Raw genomic sequence first — 18,793 nt, forward strand, 5'->3', positions numbered from 1 at the left:
TCCTCATCATATCTTTGGCAGTTTTGTTGGGGTGGAGGAAAATTATAAATAAATAAATACATAAATAAATAAATGAGTGTACTACGCTATATACCAATAACCAGTAAAGGCACGAAACGAGAGTATACAGAATTAAATGTGTCCTCAAATATGCCTTCTGTTACACTTTTTTTTCATTTCTTCATTTGTTTATTTCACTGACACACACAACATGTAAACTGTCACTGTCACTCGTCACAGTTGAGAAGGCAGGTGTGTTTCAATTGGAGCAAACGTAAACCGTCAAGTGCCATCGAATGCCACATTTACAGCCCGCACTTCAGGTGCAGTTTGGAGTTTCGTGAATTCAACCTGCCGCTTCGCAGGGGAATTCTGGGTAATTTTGCCTTGCACTCGCGTCCAAAGAGCAGAGTCACGGACTGCAGCGGGCACCTGAGCCACAGGAGATGCCAGTCAAGCAAAGCGGACGAGTGGCTAATCAAAACGTGGGACTCACAAGAGCCTGCCCCCGGGACTCTGTCGAGTGATAGTGACAGTTCACGTGTCACTGAAATTAACAAATGAGCATTTAATGAGCTCTACTCCCAAGTCATGTTGTGCTCGTATTTATGTGCGGATTTCAATTTTTGTTTTGCCTGAAATGTTCCTCCATACTTGACAGCCCTGAGATTCGTTTCAGTGTCACGGTTTCATTTGAGGACTTCAGTGTGTTTCACACGTTTGTTTTGGACTTTGTGACGGTTTTTGGCATTTTGTAGCCTTTCTAACTTATTCTGAATTCACTTCATTTATTGATCTTCCCTCCTTTTGTTTTTAAATTGGTCAAATTTTAATAAAGAAATAAAGAAACTGTGACAGTAAATAATAACAATCTGAGACGCACTTCAAGGGGTCCTTCATGCTGTGTGTGGCACCACTGAAATAAACTTATTAATAAAGACGTAAACTTAAAAGTAGGGGCAGCAACCCAAAGTCGCAGACTGAAAGGCTCAATTACTGAACGTGCGTCCACGTGTCACCGCTCATTTACTGTCACGCGTCGGGCCTTTCCTAAACTCTCACCTTTTGTGTCAGACCCAAGTCACGCCATCAGAGTACCTCCACACGGCCGCCCACTGTGCCAGTCTACATTTACACTTACGCAGGATGGCACTTATCACAGGAGGACACTATAAACAGCTACCGGGCCGCTGGTCCAATCACATCCACTGAGCGCCCACCCGGTGCCCACTCCTTTAGCGGCCTTGGCTCATCAAAGTCTCACATGGCGCTCATCTACAGACTTCTAACCCTCAGAACTCCACCCTCACTGCCCCCTTTGATGCCAAAGCCACACATATGACCACCTGTCAGAGTGTCCCATGAGAATCTGACCTGCTTGACCAACACGTCCACTAAATGCTTACAACTGGGCCCAGCAAACTTAAATTCAACGGCAGGCGCATGGCAGCGGTGCCACGTCAGACGTACCCTTTCAGGCGACTCCTTCTGTTTTGCATGTTTTAGGGAAAAGAAGAAAGGGGAAAAAAAAAGGGTGAGTAACATTTGCCCACTTTACTTTGTGCCCATCGTGAGTACTAAATTCAAACACTGCGCCTCATGCCCCCCTCAGGAAGTGCCCAGTTTGACTTCTTTCTTCTATTATGGTAAGGAACACAGAGAGAGAGAAGGCGATGGAAATGAAATCTCACACCTCCTCCCATGCCAAGCTCACAAGACTGAGGTGAGACCAGGGCTAAGGGAGACCATGCCAACAGACACGAGGGTGGGTCCCACAGACAACGGACCCTTCAGGACTGTTGATCAGTCACGTCTGGTCACTTATCCACTGTTGCTTTCTTCTGTTTAGGGTTGGCACTGCTGATGGTTGTGCACCCCTTGTCAGAAGCTCAGGATTGTGCCCTTGGTGTTGTGGAGGGGCTTAAGTGCCACAGGGACATTTATGGCCACCTCATTAGGAGCCTTGTCAATCTGGTGTACATGTGCCTACCATGTGGATGGTGCTTTCAGTGTCTGGGGTTAAGTCGAGATCATAGCTGAATGTACCCGCTGGACTCTGCCAGACTTGTCTCGTGTTTGTGATTCAACGGGGGACAGCCGAGATGTGGAGGGGGACGTCATTGGAATAAGTGGATTGTAGCTGACTTGGGTTTGCCAAAGCGATGCCCAGCACAGGCTAAATGGCTCACAGCTGATTTGGCACACTCTAATTCTCAGCTCATGGTGCCCTGAGGGAAAGAAGTGGGCAAGGTGTGAGGAAAGCCTCCAAAAAGGAGGAGCTCAGTACCTTGGGGTCCTGTCAACGACAAGGAAACTATGAGACCTCTGAGCAGATGGTGTGGTGAAGCAGGTGCAAGAATGAGCATTGCCAGTGCCACTTATCAAGTGGGCACTGACTGTCAACAAAGACGGGTCCTAGGATGCCATTGTTACACGGCCAGTCCCTTGGCGCCCCCAGTGCCACTTGTCCTGAGCGAGCAGTGGGTCTTGACTCTGTCATCAGACTCGAGGGCCTCACTCAGGTGACCAACCTGACAACACGAGGGCGACGTCCCCAGATCAGCCAATTAATAGCGAGGACATCTAAGGAGGATGCACTGGAGAGGCAGGCCGGGAGGTTCCGACAGAGCCACTTCTGTCCCTCAAGATGGTCACCAACATAGGAAGTGAGATGCAGCACAAAAATATCAGGAGCAGCGGCTTTACGGTTTCAATTAAAATGGGGCTGGGCGTGAAAAATCAGAGAGCTGCCATCCGTGTGACACTCGACAGGCCTTGGGGTTCCATTGAAAATGTCCACCCACACTCTAAGACCCTTTGATTGTCTGCGTCAAAGTTTTCACGATGGGTCAAACAACAAAACCGGACGAGGACATCGATGTCTCCCCAGAGGAGATGAGAACAGGCCAATGGGCCCACCCAGCTCGCCAACCCCAGCCACCTCACTTCTCCATTGCATCGGTGCCACCACCACCACCACCACCACAACGTTCTTACTACCAACAAAGGAGACCACCGCACTAATTCAGCATCCAAACTGAAGCAATCACCAGCAAGACTGAGGCCGAGGTCTGCAGAACCAACTGGACAGGCAGGCCACAGCATGGCAAGGCCTCAAGGTCTGCCTAAAAAGAGGCTCAAGCTGGGGGGGCGGTGCCAAGTGGCACTTCACCTTTGACGCCAGTCTGTTACAACACAAACTTACTTTCTAAAAATGGGGGATGCAGAGAAATGAATTCCTGCACTTCCTGCTGATAGGACTGGCGTCTCAAATTGGGTTTTACTTCTCCAGGAGGGTCTGCCCTGCCCTGTGCCTTGCATATTGTAATCTCTTCAGTCAGAGGGTCCTTATTCTTCACTTCGCACTGCACCCATAACGGCTAACAGCTGGCAGTCCGTTCTCATACCAAGGACACCTATTGACCCCAGTCCTGGAGTCGTCACACTGGCTTCCAGTTACATTTAGAGCCAAATTCCAGATCCTCCTCCTTACTTTCATGTCCCTTTGGGTTTAATGGCTCCATGTTTTGTTGACGACCGTTGATTCCAAGTTTGCTCCTCTCCACGTTTTCACTTTCCGTCAGACCCCTGGATTGTTAAAATGAGGAGGACAACCAGTCATACGCTCAGCAGATGCGGTCCTGCAGTCTGCTGGGTGCACCACCTTGAACCCGAGTCACACAAAGACCTGCCCTTCCAGTTTCTCCTTCCCACTTCGATGTGTCCGCCTGAATTTTTTGATTTTAGAGGGAGATGTAAGGTTGCCGCTTATTTGCTTCTTGGTCTCACACAACAAAGATCAGCTGGCACACTGCAGGCATTCGTCCACAGCCCAGGCACGTTTTTTATTTATTTACTGATCTTTGAATCATTCCACTTCACAAGACATTTCCGACTGGGACACTAAGATTCCCTGTGTGCCCAGCAGAGGACATTAAGGTGGCAGAGGTGCTCACCCATCAAAGGGCGACGTGACGCCTTCACAGACTGCGCCCGCATTAAACACACGATGGCCGCACATCAGCGTGAAGCTCGTATCACAGGTCAGCTCTTAACGAGACGCAGCGGTGGTGTCACGAGGTGACGTGTCCCCTCAAGATGACCATCGGCTTTCAGGTGGGCTCAACGGTTTGGACGGAGGGCCGCACGGTTTACTGTACTACTGTCTCGATGTATGCGACTGCCGAACACCTCGGGAGCTCAGGCCTACCACTCCGAGTTCTCTGGAGCCCCCTTTGGACCCCACTGGCCTCGTCGACCTTTCAGATTCTGTAAATCACAAGACGGACACACAGCACAAATGAAGTGACAGCACAACACAGAAATGGGAGGGACAGAGAGACGCACACACGGGCGCTGATGGGGGTGACACGGGGGGACAGTACGATACCTCATAGAGCTTCTCAAAATCTTCGTAAGGAAGCTCCTGGCCACATGAACGTCACTTTCTGATGGCATTTTCTGTGCTACAATGTCCACCACTTTCATCGTCCTGTGTGACAGCAAGTGGGGAAGAAAGAAAAACAGGAAGAGGAAGAGGAGGAGGAGGAAGACACTGAAATTCAGTCAAGGCTAACAGAGTTTAGAAGACATAAACAGTGCTTGATGCATCAATGCCAATGACCGTGGCGACCACCTGCCACTTGTCACATAAGGGGGCTGTGCTTTACACATCTGAGGAAAACCTGGAAAAGCCAAATCATCTGGAAAAGTCTTCCTTTATAGCGCCTTTCCAAATGCTTAACACAGTCAATTCCAGAATTATGGAGCCGCCAAAGAGGATTATGGTGGGAACTGCAGTATGCCACGCTAGCCACTGGGGCGCTCTTAACGGTAAACCTATGACTCCTACGGGGTCCATGTGCTTCAGGGCCTAGCGGGCCATCAAGACACAGCGGACTCAACATCGGTAACCGCCTGCACTGGTCTGCTTTGGATCCCACCAGACTGACCCTCAACTACCTGGACGTTCAACTCTTAAATTTAAGACTTCCACGCACCAGTCGGGTTTTAGACGTCAGTCACCACAGCGCAGAAACGGCCCTGGACAGACGCTATGGCCTTATGGTGACTGCTGACTGGCACCAACAGACACAAGTGGCATGGATTCACCTCGGTGTCGATGCCCAGATGTGAGCCGCAGACAGCAGGGCAGTAACAACTGAAAATGTCACACTCACTATAAGCAAGCGTAGGTCGTTACTTCACAAAGACATTACATGCCCTCACTGGACTGATGATGTACGCGGGTGCGTTGGCACGTCAGAATATCGAGCATCCAAGAGACAAGAGCTGAACAGGCGTTATAACCATCCATCTATCCACCGATATTCCTAACCCGCTTGTCCAGGGCGGTGTCACGAGGAAGATGCCCTGTGCCCGATGCTCAACAGTCCCAGCAAGCCTTGAGCACTTGGTCAGGGTGCCAGTCCATCTCAGGGTGAACACTAGCGCCAACTTAGTAATGCCAGTCCACCTAACCGGCATGTGACTAAACATGCAGACTCCACTGGGGAGATGAATGCCAGTCTCCTTGACTGCGAGGAAGCCCAACAATAAGAATTTTAAGAGCCATTACTGCCACCCTCCTTGTCTTCTGCCTGTGAGTCCCTTTGGCATATTTTTCGCCACTTTGGGCACAATAAAAATATTAGTAACAATCCATCCATCTACCTAATGCAGGAGGTGTAATCTGTGACATACACATGCAGGTCCCAATCATAGCGCACATCATCATCTTCATCATCACTCTCCTCAGTATCTCCTATCAATTCAACTATTCAGGTTTTTTTTTGCTGCTGCGTGGCATCTGGAGCCGAACCCAGCAAGCACTGGGCACAAGGCAGTAATATCACCTGGACAGGGCGCCAGTCCACCGCAGGGTGAACACACCCACGTGGACCACTCCGGTAACGCCACCTCTGCCAGGTGTAATCAAGGCCTTTTCGTTCAGAGTTGTCACAGAGCAAAGGTCTGCCTGTGTGGAGCTGGCATGTCCTCCCGTGTGGGCATTGGGGGGGGTTTACTGATTGCCATATGCTCAGCAGGAGTGACGCCTGGTGCATTAAAATGCAGTAATTGGTTTGTGGCCCCCCTTCTATCGCATGCTCTGCCGTTTTCATCGTTTCATCCTGCGGGCATACAACACGCCAGCCATGACAGATGCTGCCATGCGCCCTGACCGAGGACCTGCGCTCAAATGCGTCATTTCCAGTTTAAGTCTGTTGTCACAAGCGACCTGGGGTCTTAAATCGAACCTTTGCCACTTTAGGAGGCTTTTCTTCACGGTGGGACGCCAGTACCCACTGGCTCCTTTATAAAAGGCGTTTAAAATGTGTCAAATGAATCTACCATTTACCACGACTGTGCAGTAATAACGTAGTGACTTGAAAATACCAACTGTACCAACTGTAGTCACAACGCAAACAAATTCAACGAGTGGAGCTGCCGGCTGCCAGGCCAACAGTGTCACCTGCAACTTGCCCACGAGAAGGCGTCACTCTCAACATGCCCATTCCAAGGGGCTTCTCATGTGTTAATAAAACGCCGTGCATTTGTCATTCCAACAGGGGGCGCACACCATCCAAAAGCACATACTAGCCAAGAAAAACTTTCATGGAGGAAGTGCTAATCCCATCTCGAGTCCCAATGGTGGTCTCAGACTCTTTACAGCTGTCAATGCCATTTGTTCGTGATTTTCATTGGTTATTCCTGCCCTCATCAACGAGCAGAGTGCCCAGTGGACTCCCTTTGTCCGTCTTTTTATTTCCTTTGCTAAGTTCTCATGTCACTTGCTCTGCTGCCTCATCTTGCTAACGGATTCTCAGCAGCACTGCTCATGTTTGTCATGCGCCATCGGTTGGAATCAAATATGCCATTCTATGCACTACCCAATACATCCCCATAGATGGTGCCAGACGTGCCAATGGAGTGTGGCTGCCAGGCAGACACCTGTCAAGTTTCTATGCCAGGCTGTATTTTTTGCAGATTGACAGGAGCCGAGACAAAATGGCAAAGCAAGGCAGAACTTGAAGTACTGAGGGTCACACACAGCACCTCAGTGGCCCACCATGAAACTCTCTGGGGCTTTCTTAGCAAGTGTACAGTTGGCAAGAGATTAAAAAAAAACAAACAAAAAAAAAAATATCTACACAACAGACCGTGTCATGATTAAAAAAAAAAAAAACTCTGAACAGACGGGCAGCCATCACACACACACTTGGCATGTGCCACCACCCATCAGTCCCAGTAGCCAGTCGGCCAGCAGACACAGCTTTTATGTGGGTCACCCTGGTAGAGACTGATGGTTTGCCCTTTCGTTTGTGAGGGGTGCCCGTCCAAAAGCAGTGCCTCATGCCCAGCCCCAGGGCCTTGACCTGGCAGATGCATCTTCACTCTCAGCAGGAGGAGCAGGAGCTTCCCACACGGGCACAGGAAAACTCTAAAGAGGACAACGATAGCAATGACAATGACGTGGCCTTACCCTGTGATCATCTTAAAAATGAACTCCAGGCTCCACACTGAGGCGATGTGCCCACGTGCCACTTAGACGACCGAAACAGAACGCCGGCGCCTCCATGTTGACAGTGCGCTGCCAGCCATTCCTGGTCTCGGCTGGGAAAGAGGGATGGGGGAGGGGAGGACTCAAGGCTGCCAAGCCGCGCTGCCATGGCAACAGGTAACCTTCCAGCGGTGATTAGGAGAGGCTTAGTGTAAAAGGAGGGGGAAGGGCACCGATTTGCCAATCAGTGCCGCCTTTGCACTGACGAGCCACAGTGTGTGAGGGGCACGATGTGCTTTAAATTCCCTTCTTGCCTATGGACCCCACAACTCCAGCAGGAAAAGAAGGCCACCCCATGTCTGCATGGCATATGCCAAACAGTGCCAGGAAGGGGCCGGAGATTGGGGTTAGTAAGTGTGCTGCTGTGCACTGGCCTCCCAGCCGGGGACACTCGTGCCCTGAGCCCAATGACCCTGCTGTGGGCTGTGACAAACAGTGGCACTGGCCCTGGTGCTCCATCTGCTGCATCACCGGCGGGCACTCTGGCCTTTAAGCTGGCGCTCTGTTAAATGGCCACCTTCCACTGTCAACCAGCTTGCACAGGGGTGCGGCTTCAGTTGGGGTATCACTACCAGGGCAGGGTCTGCGCGTCACTGGCACCACGTGTCACACACTGAGCGCCTTGAGCAGGGGAAAGGCACTATATAAATAACATGTCCTATTATGACTATTACTAGACAGTGCCTTTGTCATCTGGTTGGCAGTGTCGCTTTATGTACAATGTTAACGGTGCCTTTAGTGCCATTAGTCTGCCTAGTAGGTGGTACAATTCTCTCTTCTCTCAGAAGAAGTTCGGAGCCTTTCTGAGGTATCAGTGCCAGTCTTACCCACAGTCTCTTTAGCGAAGGTCTTCCTCACCTGTAATGAAGGCCCCTCCACTTGTCTCCCTCCTCTTCGATGTTAATTAGTAAAACACTAAGATCAGACAGTGCCTTGGAGGGGTACGGTCCGCCACACTAATATTATATGGCGCCTTTTAATATTTAATCATTTTACAGAGTGATCTACCAAATGGCCACAGCAACAGCCCCCTCTGTGTGTCTGTCTGCTATATAGCGCCTTTCCCATCATGCCTATTATATAGTACAGCGCCTTTTACTCTGTGCCTTTCGTCCTTGTCATCGCACAGGTCTCATCTGTCTGTGTCACTAATTGTACATAAGCAAGGACTACTGGGACAATTGGAACGAGAGCCCGTCTTAGACATCATAGAACAATACGACTCGATAAACTTTATTAACCTCATGGGGTGATGCAGCGCCTTGTCTGTCTGTCTGTCTGTCTGTCTGCCCACCCTCAGCCCACTAACATTCCTTAGCATTCCAGAAATGTGAAGGTAGGCCGGAAACCCCAAAGAACAGGAATGAGGTGTCCCTCATGCTCGGGGTCTTTTTTAAATCCATTACCTCTGTGGGCAGATGAAGTCGATTCCCACACCACTTCACGTCAGCCCACCACTTGTGACCAAATACTTTATGATGACAGGCCGGAGCGGACGGCACAAACCAGGCGCTCTGCGCTACTCTACTCTACTCGGCGGCCACAAAGAGCTGCCAACTCCCATGATGCCCCAGTAAAACACTCAGCACATTTCAAGCCAGGAGAGCTGAAGCCACTTACTTCTCACATGTCGCCACTAGATGGCAGTGTCCCACAATGAACAGGACCAGTCAGCCGTCTCCTCCTCCTCCTCATTTCACAAGTGAACAGGGTGGCGGATGGCCTGTGGTCCGGGTTAGTGTTCAGACGAAGGTCCTATGGGGGAGTGGGGGGGATGCTGGATGATGGCCCAATTGACTGTACTCTGAGAAGATGCTCAAGACACACAGGAGCCGATGACAGGGACAAGGTCCACGCGGGCTCTGATGGACTCGCAGACCTGCAGGAAGAGGTCCAACCAGGCTGTTACTCAGGTCCACGCAAGGTCCACATGGCCTCTTACCAATGTGCAGGATGAGGTCCTCCCTCATCTTACTGACGTACACAATCAGGACCACCCAAGCACTTCTGAGGCCCTCTTAAGCCCTCATCGCTGCACAGAATGAGGTTCACCTGGACTCTTACAGACAAGCAGGGCGAGGTCCATGCAGGACCACCAAAGGTCCTATCAGTGTCTGAGTGGACTGTTTATCAGTGAGGTCCGCTCAGGCTCGTACCCATGTGTCCCTTAACAGCTCCTGGCTGGTTTCTCCTTGGACTCTCCTGTTTGCCGCTGCCATGGTTTCCCTTAGGAAGTCCTCTCTGTTCTCGTGAAGGTCCTGATCTTTATGGTGGGCTTAGTCTGCCTCTCGCTGAGTGATCTTCTTGGCAGCAGACCCTGTCATCCAACAGCCAGCTTTCGGAGCACCATTACACTTCATTCGAAGCCCTCCTTAAGCCAGTTCTTGGGTGGTGACCACCATAGTTACAGGCCGTCCATCAAGTGACTCACTTCAGGCACGAGGTCGTCAGCTGTGTGAGGTGGCCAGCATGGCCAAAGCCTCCTCATGGTGGCATCACAGTGCCAAGCCAGGCAAGTGCCCACGTGTAGCGTCCTAAACCCTCTGAAGGGTTAAGCAGTTCAGGCCGGTGGGGTCACCGCAGCAGTGGGGGAGGGCCGGCTGTCAGGAGCTCCCGGAGTGTTCGACCTTTTCATGCAAAACACGCGGCGGCCTACTTTACTGGCCTCGTTAGCCGTGAAGACGTAACCTGGAAACGGCCGCCGCCATCCCAAATATCCGCCGTCTCCACGGCTGCACTCTCAATGCAAAGGAGGCCGCGCTGCTGGCTTTGGTCACGTGGGCTCCTGCTAAACTGACAGACCCCCTCAGTGCGCCGGGCGGGCGCTATAAAGGACTCGTCTCTTATACAGATCACCCCCGACGTCTCCCATTCCCACTTTTGTTTTCCCAGCAGATTTCTCTTTCTTCAGCTTTGCTGTGTCCTTGAACCCGAGTCGCTCGGCGCTTTGAGCCCCTCTTGTTCGCTCGCTGAATGCACGATGGCCTGCTGTGCCTTTCCTCCTCCTCCATTTCTACAAACACAAAGCGACTCTGCTGGTCACCCACCGCACCGCATGCCCTTTTCACTTTTATAGTGACACCAGCAGGGGGCACTTACACCCTAAAACATCCACCAGTTAAACATCCATCGCCCCGTCTTCCTAACCCACTTATAAGGGGCAGCAGCACTTGATCAGGACACCAGTCCACCGCAGGGCAAACACACACACACACCAGGGGTCAACTTGGTCACCCACCCCAACTCATACAGGACAGTCGAGGGTCTCGGCAGTCCTCTGTACGCATGCGAGCAGCGGCTCCGTCGGCCATCTTCTACCTCAGAATGAGAGCAGGCCACTCAGCCCAGAAAGCTCGTCACTCCTCTCCTCTCCGACCGCCCCCACTAACATCAAGTCGACTCTTGGGGGTCCCTAATGTCCCACTCTCTACCACTCTACTTGGTCGCTGGTCCTTTCTGTGAACAAAAACTTCCTAACATTTCAGCAGAATCTGCCCTCAAGTATGTGGCCGTGTGGCCCTCTTATGTCACCTTACGAGACTTGCGGTCCTGGCCTTCATTTAGGTAATCTTAGCGAGTCGGTGGCAGTCGGGGTGCCCTCCCATACCCTGGCATACCCAGTGACTCAGTCCAACTAGTCCGTAACTGGTTGGATTTGGTCTTTAGTCCTAGGTGGGCTCTGTGCGCTTGACAGCGGAGGTGTAATTAGGGTCACCTGTAAGAAAGACATCGACCTACCCGGTAGGTGACATCGCCGACGTTTCTGCCACCCACGTCATACGCTTACAAGGCCAAGGAGTGTGTGAGTGACGGCGTGACAGATGGGCACAACACTTAACACTTTATATATGGATGGATAGATAGATAGATAGATAGATAGATAGATAGATAGATAGATAGATAGATAGATAGATAGATAGATAGATAGATAGATATGGGTATCGTGCCCTGCCACCACAGAGACGGGGCGGGGTCCTCTTGGCACACACAGAGCCAGCCTATCACAGGGCACACACACAGGATGGCTTTAGCTCTCATATTGGCAGAGCACACAGTCCTGCCCGATCACAAAGGGGGCATGTTTACAACGTGCCCGTCCATTGCAGAGTGCCCCCCCCAGACACATACACACATACACACTTGCTCGCTCTCACCTTTTCACCACTAGCGTCAGGGTCTTGTGGGAGCTCTTCACCAGGCAGATGGCTTCTTGCCGGTACCCAGTCAGCGAGACCTCGTTGATGCTGACGATTTCATCTCCAGCCTGGAGTCGGCCAGTCGCCTTGCTGCCTTCTTCAATCTGATAAGGCAAAAAGAACAGAATGAGCGTTCAGTGGCGCACGGGCACAAGTGGGCACCAGACATCATGGACAACACCGGACTACCCATCTCATTCCGGCTACAAGTCCAAACGCTTCAGCGGCACCAGACACCATGACACTCATCCTCTTCAGAGTTCGATTTAGGCGATCCGAGTCTCACTGCGCGACATCATCCTGGAGATTTCAACAAATCAAAGTTGCCTGGCATCCCCCCTGCCATTCGTTCTCATGTGCCCACCTATCATACCAGCTCAGGCTCACAGACAAACTCATCACGAGTCCCCACTTTGTTAAACCCAGGATCTCAGGTCCCTCTCACGGACCACTAAGCACTACCAGAGGAGACAAAGTAACACGGGCAGCCAGAGGCTTGAGCCAAGTGTCCTGGAGGGTACAACACCAAGCACAGTGCCAGCATGCCACCCCAGGAGACTGCTGCGACAGCGGCCATTCCACTCTCTGATCCAGGAGTCACCTGGGGGCTTTCTGTGATTTGAAGGGTCCAGTGAGACCTTCAGGTTAAGAAGCTGTGATACAGAAGTTGGCATGGGTGGTGAAGGGCAGTGGGCACAAACAGCAGAGTGGCACGACAGGCTACCATGACCACCTTGAAGCTGAGCACAGAGTGTGTTGGTTCAGGGCAGCTTGTCAGCTGAGCCTGGGGTCCACAGTGCCTTGTGTCATACATCTCAAGTATTCTGTGACTGGCAGCTCTGATCATTCTGAACCCGGGCACACACTTTTGTGTTGTGTTGTCTCCCTCACACTACGCCAGCTTGGTCCAAACTGTCAGCTGAGGAGTCAGGTCCACGGTGTGTTCATGTAACGTGTCTCACGTTAAGTCACCCAGGACTGACATGTCACTCAAGTATTCATTTGGACCCTGGGCACACAGGGCACTGTGTCACGTCACTTAAGCCCACTTACTGTATCTCACACCCTCCCTGAGGTTCACTGGATTGGCAATAATTTCAGTTGCCTCCTGTGGTTATGACAGGATGGAGTCATGTCCCTGGCATCATTTGGGCACACACACACGCAGCTCCCAGTGTTACCAGCTGGGCAAGACGTTGGAGTTCCTAAGTGTGCGACACTGAATGGTCTTGCAGGTCACTCCGACTTCTCCCAACGCCCGGCTGGCAGCCTGCCCGGTATGTGCTGGCACGCTACTGATCTTCTTCAAGGCTCTTCTGCTTTTCCATGTCAACTTCCCCTTCCACAGATGCATTATCAATTGTGTTGTGTCAACACACACCGCGCCCGAGCTTGGAGTGCCAGCACAACACGTTAGGTGCCACAGCTGCCAGGGCGGCTCTCTCCAAATGTACACGGCTCAGTCTGGCATTTGGATTGGGCTGGCGACAGATTCAAAGACCCCTAAACCTAACCCAAACTCAGATTGACACCCATCGCCCCACTGATGGTTCATGCCAGTTTGCCACCCCCATCCATGCTGCAGGGTTTGGGAGTCTGACTGCTTACCCGGGTGGTTTATGAGGCTCCTGATGTGCCCCGACTTGTGCCTCAGTCTGCTATGGATGAAGTAGCATGAAAATGCAAAGGGCACCACAGGCTTGTGTTGTGTGAGGTCTGAGGACTTCTCACTCGCCTCCCTACGGTGCCAGCCCTAGTGACTTCACTTTGATGTTCCTCCCATAAAGTTGTACACAAATGGAGAAACAAACCTCCCCAACAGGGGCCAGGTAGGTGAAGTGACGTGCTCAGGGTCACAGAGTGGGGACGGCAGAGGGATTTGACCCCAAATCATTATCCACAATGCCACCCTGCCTGCCGGTAAGGCAGAGATGACCCAGTCGGTGTCCCCAATATAGCTGGCAGGTGGCAACACGTTAATGACTGACTGCAGAGAGTTCTAGTTTGCCATGGGGGTCTTTCAAATAGTGGCCATTAAGCTCATCTGACCTCCCCTTCCACAGACTCCCTGCACTCCACGTGACCGTTGAACCCTAGTGGGGTGCAAACGACTGGGGCATCAAGTGCATTCATTAAAGAAGCCCACCTGCACCTGCTAAGCCACCGGTCACCGCAGCTTCATGGGATAGCTTAAGGTCAGGGGGTCTGCTTGTGGTACCCACTGCTCTTTAAAAGGAGCGGCTGTCACCGGGCAGCTGCGGCTCCCATACGCGCACAGGCCCCGCCCCTTCTGACAACCTCCATGACGCCAATCACCAGCTGGACACAAAGGCCGCCGGACAGACAGATTGCTTCCGATAAGGACGGCGTGCGGATGATGGACGTCAACGCCACAGCTGATAGGGAGCTCTGGTGGCAGTGGCCGGGTGGGGGGTCTGGGGGCCCGCGTTGTTTGCCTTTCCTCCGCCGCTTTAAAAATAGCGCAGAGCCGCCGGCCACAGGAATACGAAGAGACGGGCGGGAAACAGCTGGGGCTGGCGGATCTGACCGCAGGGCGGCCACACTGCCGGCTCACCAACTTATCTCGGGGCAGTAAAGATGCACGAGCTGTCGTGCAACTGAGCAGACGGGCACTGTGATAAATGCCACCCAGGCGACACTGGCACAGATTGCCCTTGTGAGTCGAGTCACTCCTCTACAAGGCAGCACGATGGCAGGGGACTTGCACACACACACACACACCCGGGAGGGCCATCAACAACACAGACAGGTCCAAGCTGTCATTCCCTGTAACAGAGGGCACCTCCACGTGTTGTGAAGCTGTTGGCACCGGACGCTCCACTTTCTTTATTCAGATTTGGTTTCATAAGCCAAAGGGTCCAATGGCGGCAGGCCTGTGTAGCGCCCCACTCTGACGGGGGGCTTCTCTTTTAGTGTTCATTTGTTTAAAGGGCCGCCTGCTGAGAAATAAGGCTTTGGGCAGTGGGGTGGCGTCGTGGTGCTTAAGGCTTTGGACTGCAAACCCTGAGGCTGGGGGTTCAAATCCCACCAATGACACCACTGTGTGACCCTGAGCAGGTCATTTCACCTGTCTGTGACAAAGCCACGTTGCAAGTGGCCTTGGCCAAATATTTGTTGGGTTGTGTGGGCTTGTTGGCACTGGCCTCAGCACGGGTGGCTCAACATGGTCACCAGAGTGTGACACCTGGCCACTCACCACGGTTTTATTTTTATTGTGCGGGTCTCAAAATCTCGACTTTGGTTCTCCACGAGTTAACGATAAACCTGGAAATGAGACACCAGCCAGGCACCCACCGCCGGGTTTAGATTTTGACTAGCTGGGCACATTTTGGGCAGTGTGATGCCACCTGCCTACTCACTAAGGGCCGTCTTGCACAAATTGTGCCCCCGATCTCTACGGAGCCCCTTGGCTTGGGGGGTGTCTGGCCCTCTGTCACCTGTGTGTCACCTCATGGACTGTCCACAGTCAGCTCGGACACTGCTCTTGGGGTTTTGTGAAGCGCCATGTTGGAGACTCAAGGTGGTGTGCGCCTATTGGCATCTCAATCTGTGTTGGGACCCCCTGGGGTGCCACCTGCTGACATTTGAACTTCTTGCAGTCTTTACCTCGGATGTCAGAGCTGGGCATGATGGCACATCGACTTGGCCGTGTTCCAGTAAAACATTCAGAATGCCAATGTGGACGCGGCCAGGAACACCGCGCTCAGAAAGAATATCTGCTGATAACAACGCGCCATTCTGTGTATCCACACACGGACAGAGGGTGGGCAGCACTGTGTGGGCGACTCCCTAAATGAAGTGCTAATCAACGACCGGTAGGTACAACAACGGTCACTACAGCATCATCATAATGTGAAGTCGGACAAACTTGACAGACCACCTCAGAAGGGGGCGCTCCACTTGAACACTTCGACGTCCCACATCAAGCAGAATGCAGCATCAGACATCTCGCCCCAGCGGTGGTCCGCCCGTCTCCCAGATGTTCATTTTCACGTAAATCTGATCTCTCATGAGGGAGATTTGAAACAACTTGTGATGTGAAACTACGCAGCCGGTTTGGTGCAAACTGCCAGGGAAGAACAGACACTGAGGAGCAGGTGGAAGAACTTCAAATCCCAGCTGCCACTGGGGTGGGCAATTGTGCCATTCGAGACCTCCGGTTGTTTGTGCCACCCAAGTGGGGAAGAAAACCAATGGATGCCCCCAAGAAAGCTCACTGCTAGTCCTGCAGTCTGAACTGAAGAAGAAACCAACGAGCAGGAAAGGAGCAGAAAGCACGCGGGGGTCATGTCTGCAAGATGAGAAACGGTGGTAGTGCTGCTGGGGGGGCTGCACACGGGAACTGCGGAGCGGCGTGTGTGTGTGTGTGAGAATGGCAGTGCGTATTGAGACGACATCCGCCACTCCACTAACGCTGATGCTCAGGACTGTGGTCAGTCAGATCGAGTCGACCGTTCAGATGTTACTGGACCACCTGATGGCGCCGTGCATCACCGTAATCTGAAGTCAGACATGGCAGAGCAGAAGTGTATATATGTATAGTACTGAAGGAAGTAAAAAGTCGCACCGCCACGCAGATCCCTGGGATTTTAAGGACTGGCCAATCAAAGCCACACGTGATCCGATCCATGAGAGGCAGAGCCTTCAGAACTGCCGTCGTTCTTCACGGTGTCGAATCTACAAGGTGCTGTAAACCTTCCTCAGGGGTGGTGGTCCACATTGACATGATGGCATCACACAGTCACTGCACATTTGTCAGCCGCACATCCATGATGCGAGTCTCCCATCCCACCACATCCCAGAGGTGTCCTACTGGATTGAGGTCTGGTGACTATGGAGGCCACTGCAGTCCAGTGAGCTCATCATCATGTTCAAGAAACCAGTGTGAGATGACCTGAGCTTGGTGACATGGCATGTTATCAGAAGATGGGGACAATGCAGTCATAAAGGGCTGGACACGGTCAGTGACAAGACTCAGGTAGGGTGTGCCATTTAAATGACGCTCAGCTGGTACTAAATGGCACAAAGTGTGCCAAGAAAATATCAACAACACCATCACACACCACCACCAGCAGCAGCCTGAACCGTTGATGGACCCCTGCTTTCATGTTGCTGACCCTACCATCCGAATGTCACAGCAGAAATCAACACTCGTCAGACCAGCCCCGTGTGAATTGTGGCCTCAGTTGGCTGTTCTTAGCTTACAGGAGTGTCACCCGAGGTGGTCTCCTGCTGCTGTAGCCCCCCATCTGCTTCAAGGTTTGCCGTGTTGTGTGTTCAGAGCTGCTCTTCTGCACACCTCGCTTGTAACGAGTGGTTATTGGAGTTCCTGTCCCCTTTCTGTCTGCTCAGACCGGCCTGGCCATTCTCCTCTGACCGCTGGCATCAACAAGGCCCACAGACCTGCCTTTTTCCGGACCCTTCTCTGTTAACCTTAGAGATGGCTGTGTGTGGAAAACTCCAGCAGATCAGCAGTTTGTGAAACACTCAGATCAGCCTGTCCAGCACAGACAGACAGCCATGTCACATTCAAAGCCACTTCAGTCCCCTTTCTTCCCCATTCTGATGCTCAGTTTGAACTTCCGCAGGTGGCCTGGACAATGTCTATTTGTTGAAATGCTGCCCTGTGATTGGCTGGTCAGAAAGTTGTGTGACCAGGTGTACCTAATAAAGTGGCCGGCCGCTGGCTGTATATACCACAGTCATTGTTTTCAGCTTTGGCAGCACTCTCTTCACTTCCGTGATCACGCCTTGACCAGGTGTACCTAATAAAGTGGCCGCTGACTCTAAACACACACACATTGGGGGTGGGGGGGGGTTTCTACAATTAAGGGGGGTTTTTCCTGTGAATTGCCGTCCTGCAGAGACAGGCTCTCCTAAACCCCCAGTTATCAATGCCAGCCAAGTCAACAATACGCGCCGACATGCTGAGCCTTGCAGCGGCTCCGCCCACTCCTCCGGAAGCTCGTGTGGGATTGGTCAGCAGTCAGAGTGGTGTGGGATTGACGGCCTTCTTGCCCCGCCCCATTCACAGCTCGCCTGACTGGAGTGAGTTTCCATGTCACCGTCGCTGTTTGTAATGGCAGCTCTCAGAGCACCAAGCTACGGGCAGAGACTTGGGGTAAACGGGGCGCAGGGCGAGACTTTGCACAGACTTTGTCGGTTGGTCGGTCAGTCAGTCGTTTAACTCGTTACTTCTGGGCTTGTAAATGAAACTGTGCCCGATTATTCGATTTTAGCAAATGAAGCCGCCTGCTCATAGCAGAGCACAGCTCACTGCGCCTTTACAGGATTACAGCGCGCTTGCCATCCATCCATCCATCTTGTCGACCTGCTCACCCTGGGCAGCACGGGGATGTGGCGGGGGCAGCTGGAGAAGACCCGAGGAGGGACACCTGGACAAGACGCCCCACGCTGGCATTGTGTCCTGCAGGAGATTTACAGAATCTGCGTATGTTGACGTGGCACTTGGTGCCAAGCTGTTCTCCTGGGAGCCTTGGAATCATCAGATTTGTCAGACTCGGTGACAGAACGAGGTCCCAGGACTGGCATGTTGGGGTCTTTGTCCTGCTCGGGGCCACAGCCCATTCATTATTATCTACAGGATGGACGTGCTTGGTTTCCATTTACAGTCTTTGTGTTTTAACAAGTCCACATTTTCATGAGTGCCAGCTCTGTACGTCTTAATCTGTTTAACCTGCACTGGTACAAGAGCCGCCCCCCGGTGAAAGGCGCTATATAAAGAGAGTTAGTTCAACGTTAATAAAGAGGACATTCACAGAGGTCTTCACGAGCACAACTGCCCAAGCGACGCGCCTTAACCCATTTTGGATCTCAGGAGGTGCCCATCCTTTGCTAACTAATGTTGTCTTATTTTAATTTCTTGTCTTTTATTTTTCTTTTCTTCATTATGTAAATCACTTTGAGCTACTTTTTGTATGAAATGTGCTATAGAAATACTAAATGTTGTTGTTGTTGTTTGCAGATGGCATACAATAACTCACAGGCGGCGTCA

The 18,793-nt window shown here is 52.0% G+C and overlaps 1 protein-coding gene across 5 annotated transcripts in view; it reads right to left on the reverse strand.

Moving 5' to 3' along the window:
* shroom2a (shroom family member 2a) overlaps nucleotides 1–18,793 on the reverse strand; it is a 73,351-nt gene that overhangs the window by 27,461 nt on the left and 27,097 nt on the right. Inside the window, exons 2-4 of one of the 5 annotated variants that reach the window (XM_051926304.1) lie at nucleotides 11,716–11,861; nucleotides 4,391–4,492; nucleotides 1,471–1,488 (exon numbers count right to left, since the gene is read on the reverse strand). In XM_051926304.1, the coding sequence (XP_051782264.1) occupies nucleotides 1,471–1,488; nucleotides 4,391–4,492; nucleotides 11,716–11,861 (266 nt within the window). Of the gene's footprint in view, nucleotides 1–1,470; nucleotides 1,489–4,390; nucleotides 4,493–7,483; nucleotides 7,618–11,715; nucleotides 11,862–18,793 lie in introns of those variants that run through there. The other 4 variants (XM_051926305.1, XM_028790498.2, XM_028790496.2 and 1 more) reach the window with 4 other exon arrangements.

The sequence above is a fragment of the Erpetoichthys calabaricus genome, chromosome 4, assembly GCF_900747795.2.
Source record: "Erpetoichthys calabaricus chromosome 4, fErpCal1.3, whole genome shotgun sequence".
Lineage (NCBI taxonomy): Eukaryota > Metazoa > Chordata > Cladistia > Polypteriformes > Polypteridae > Erpetoichthys > Erpetoichthys calabaricus.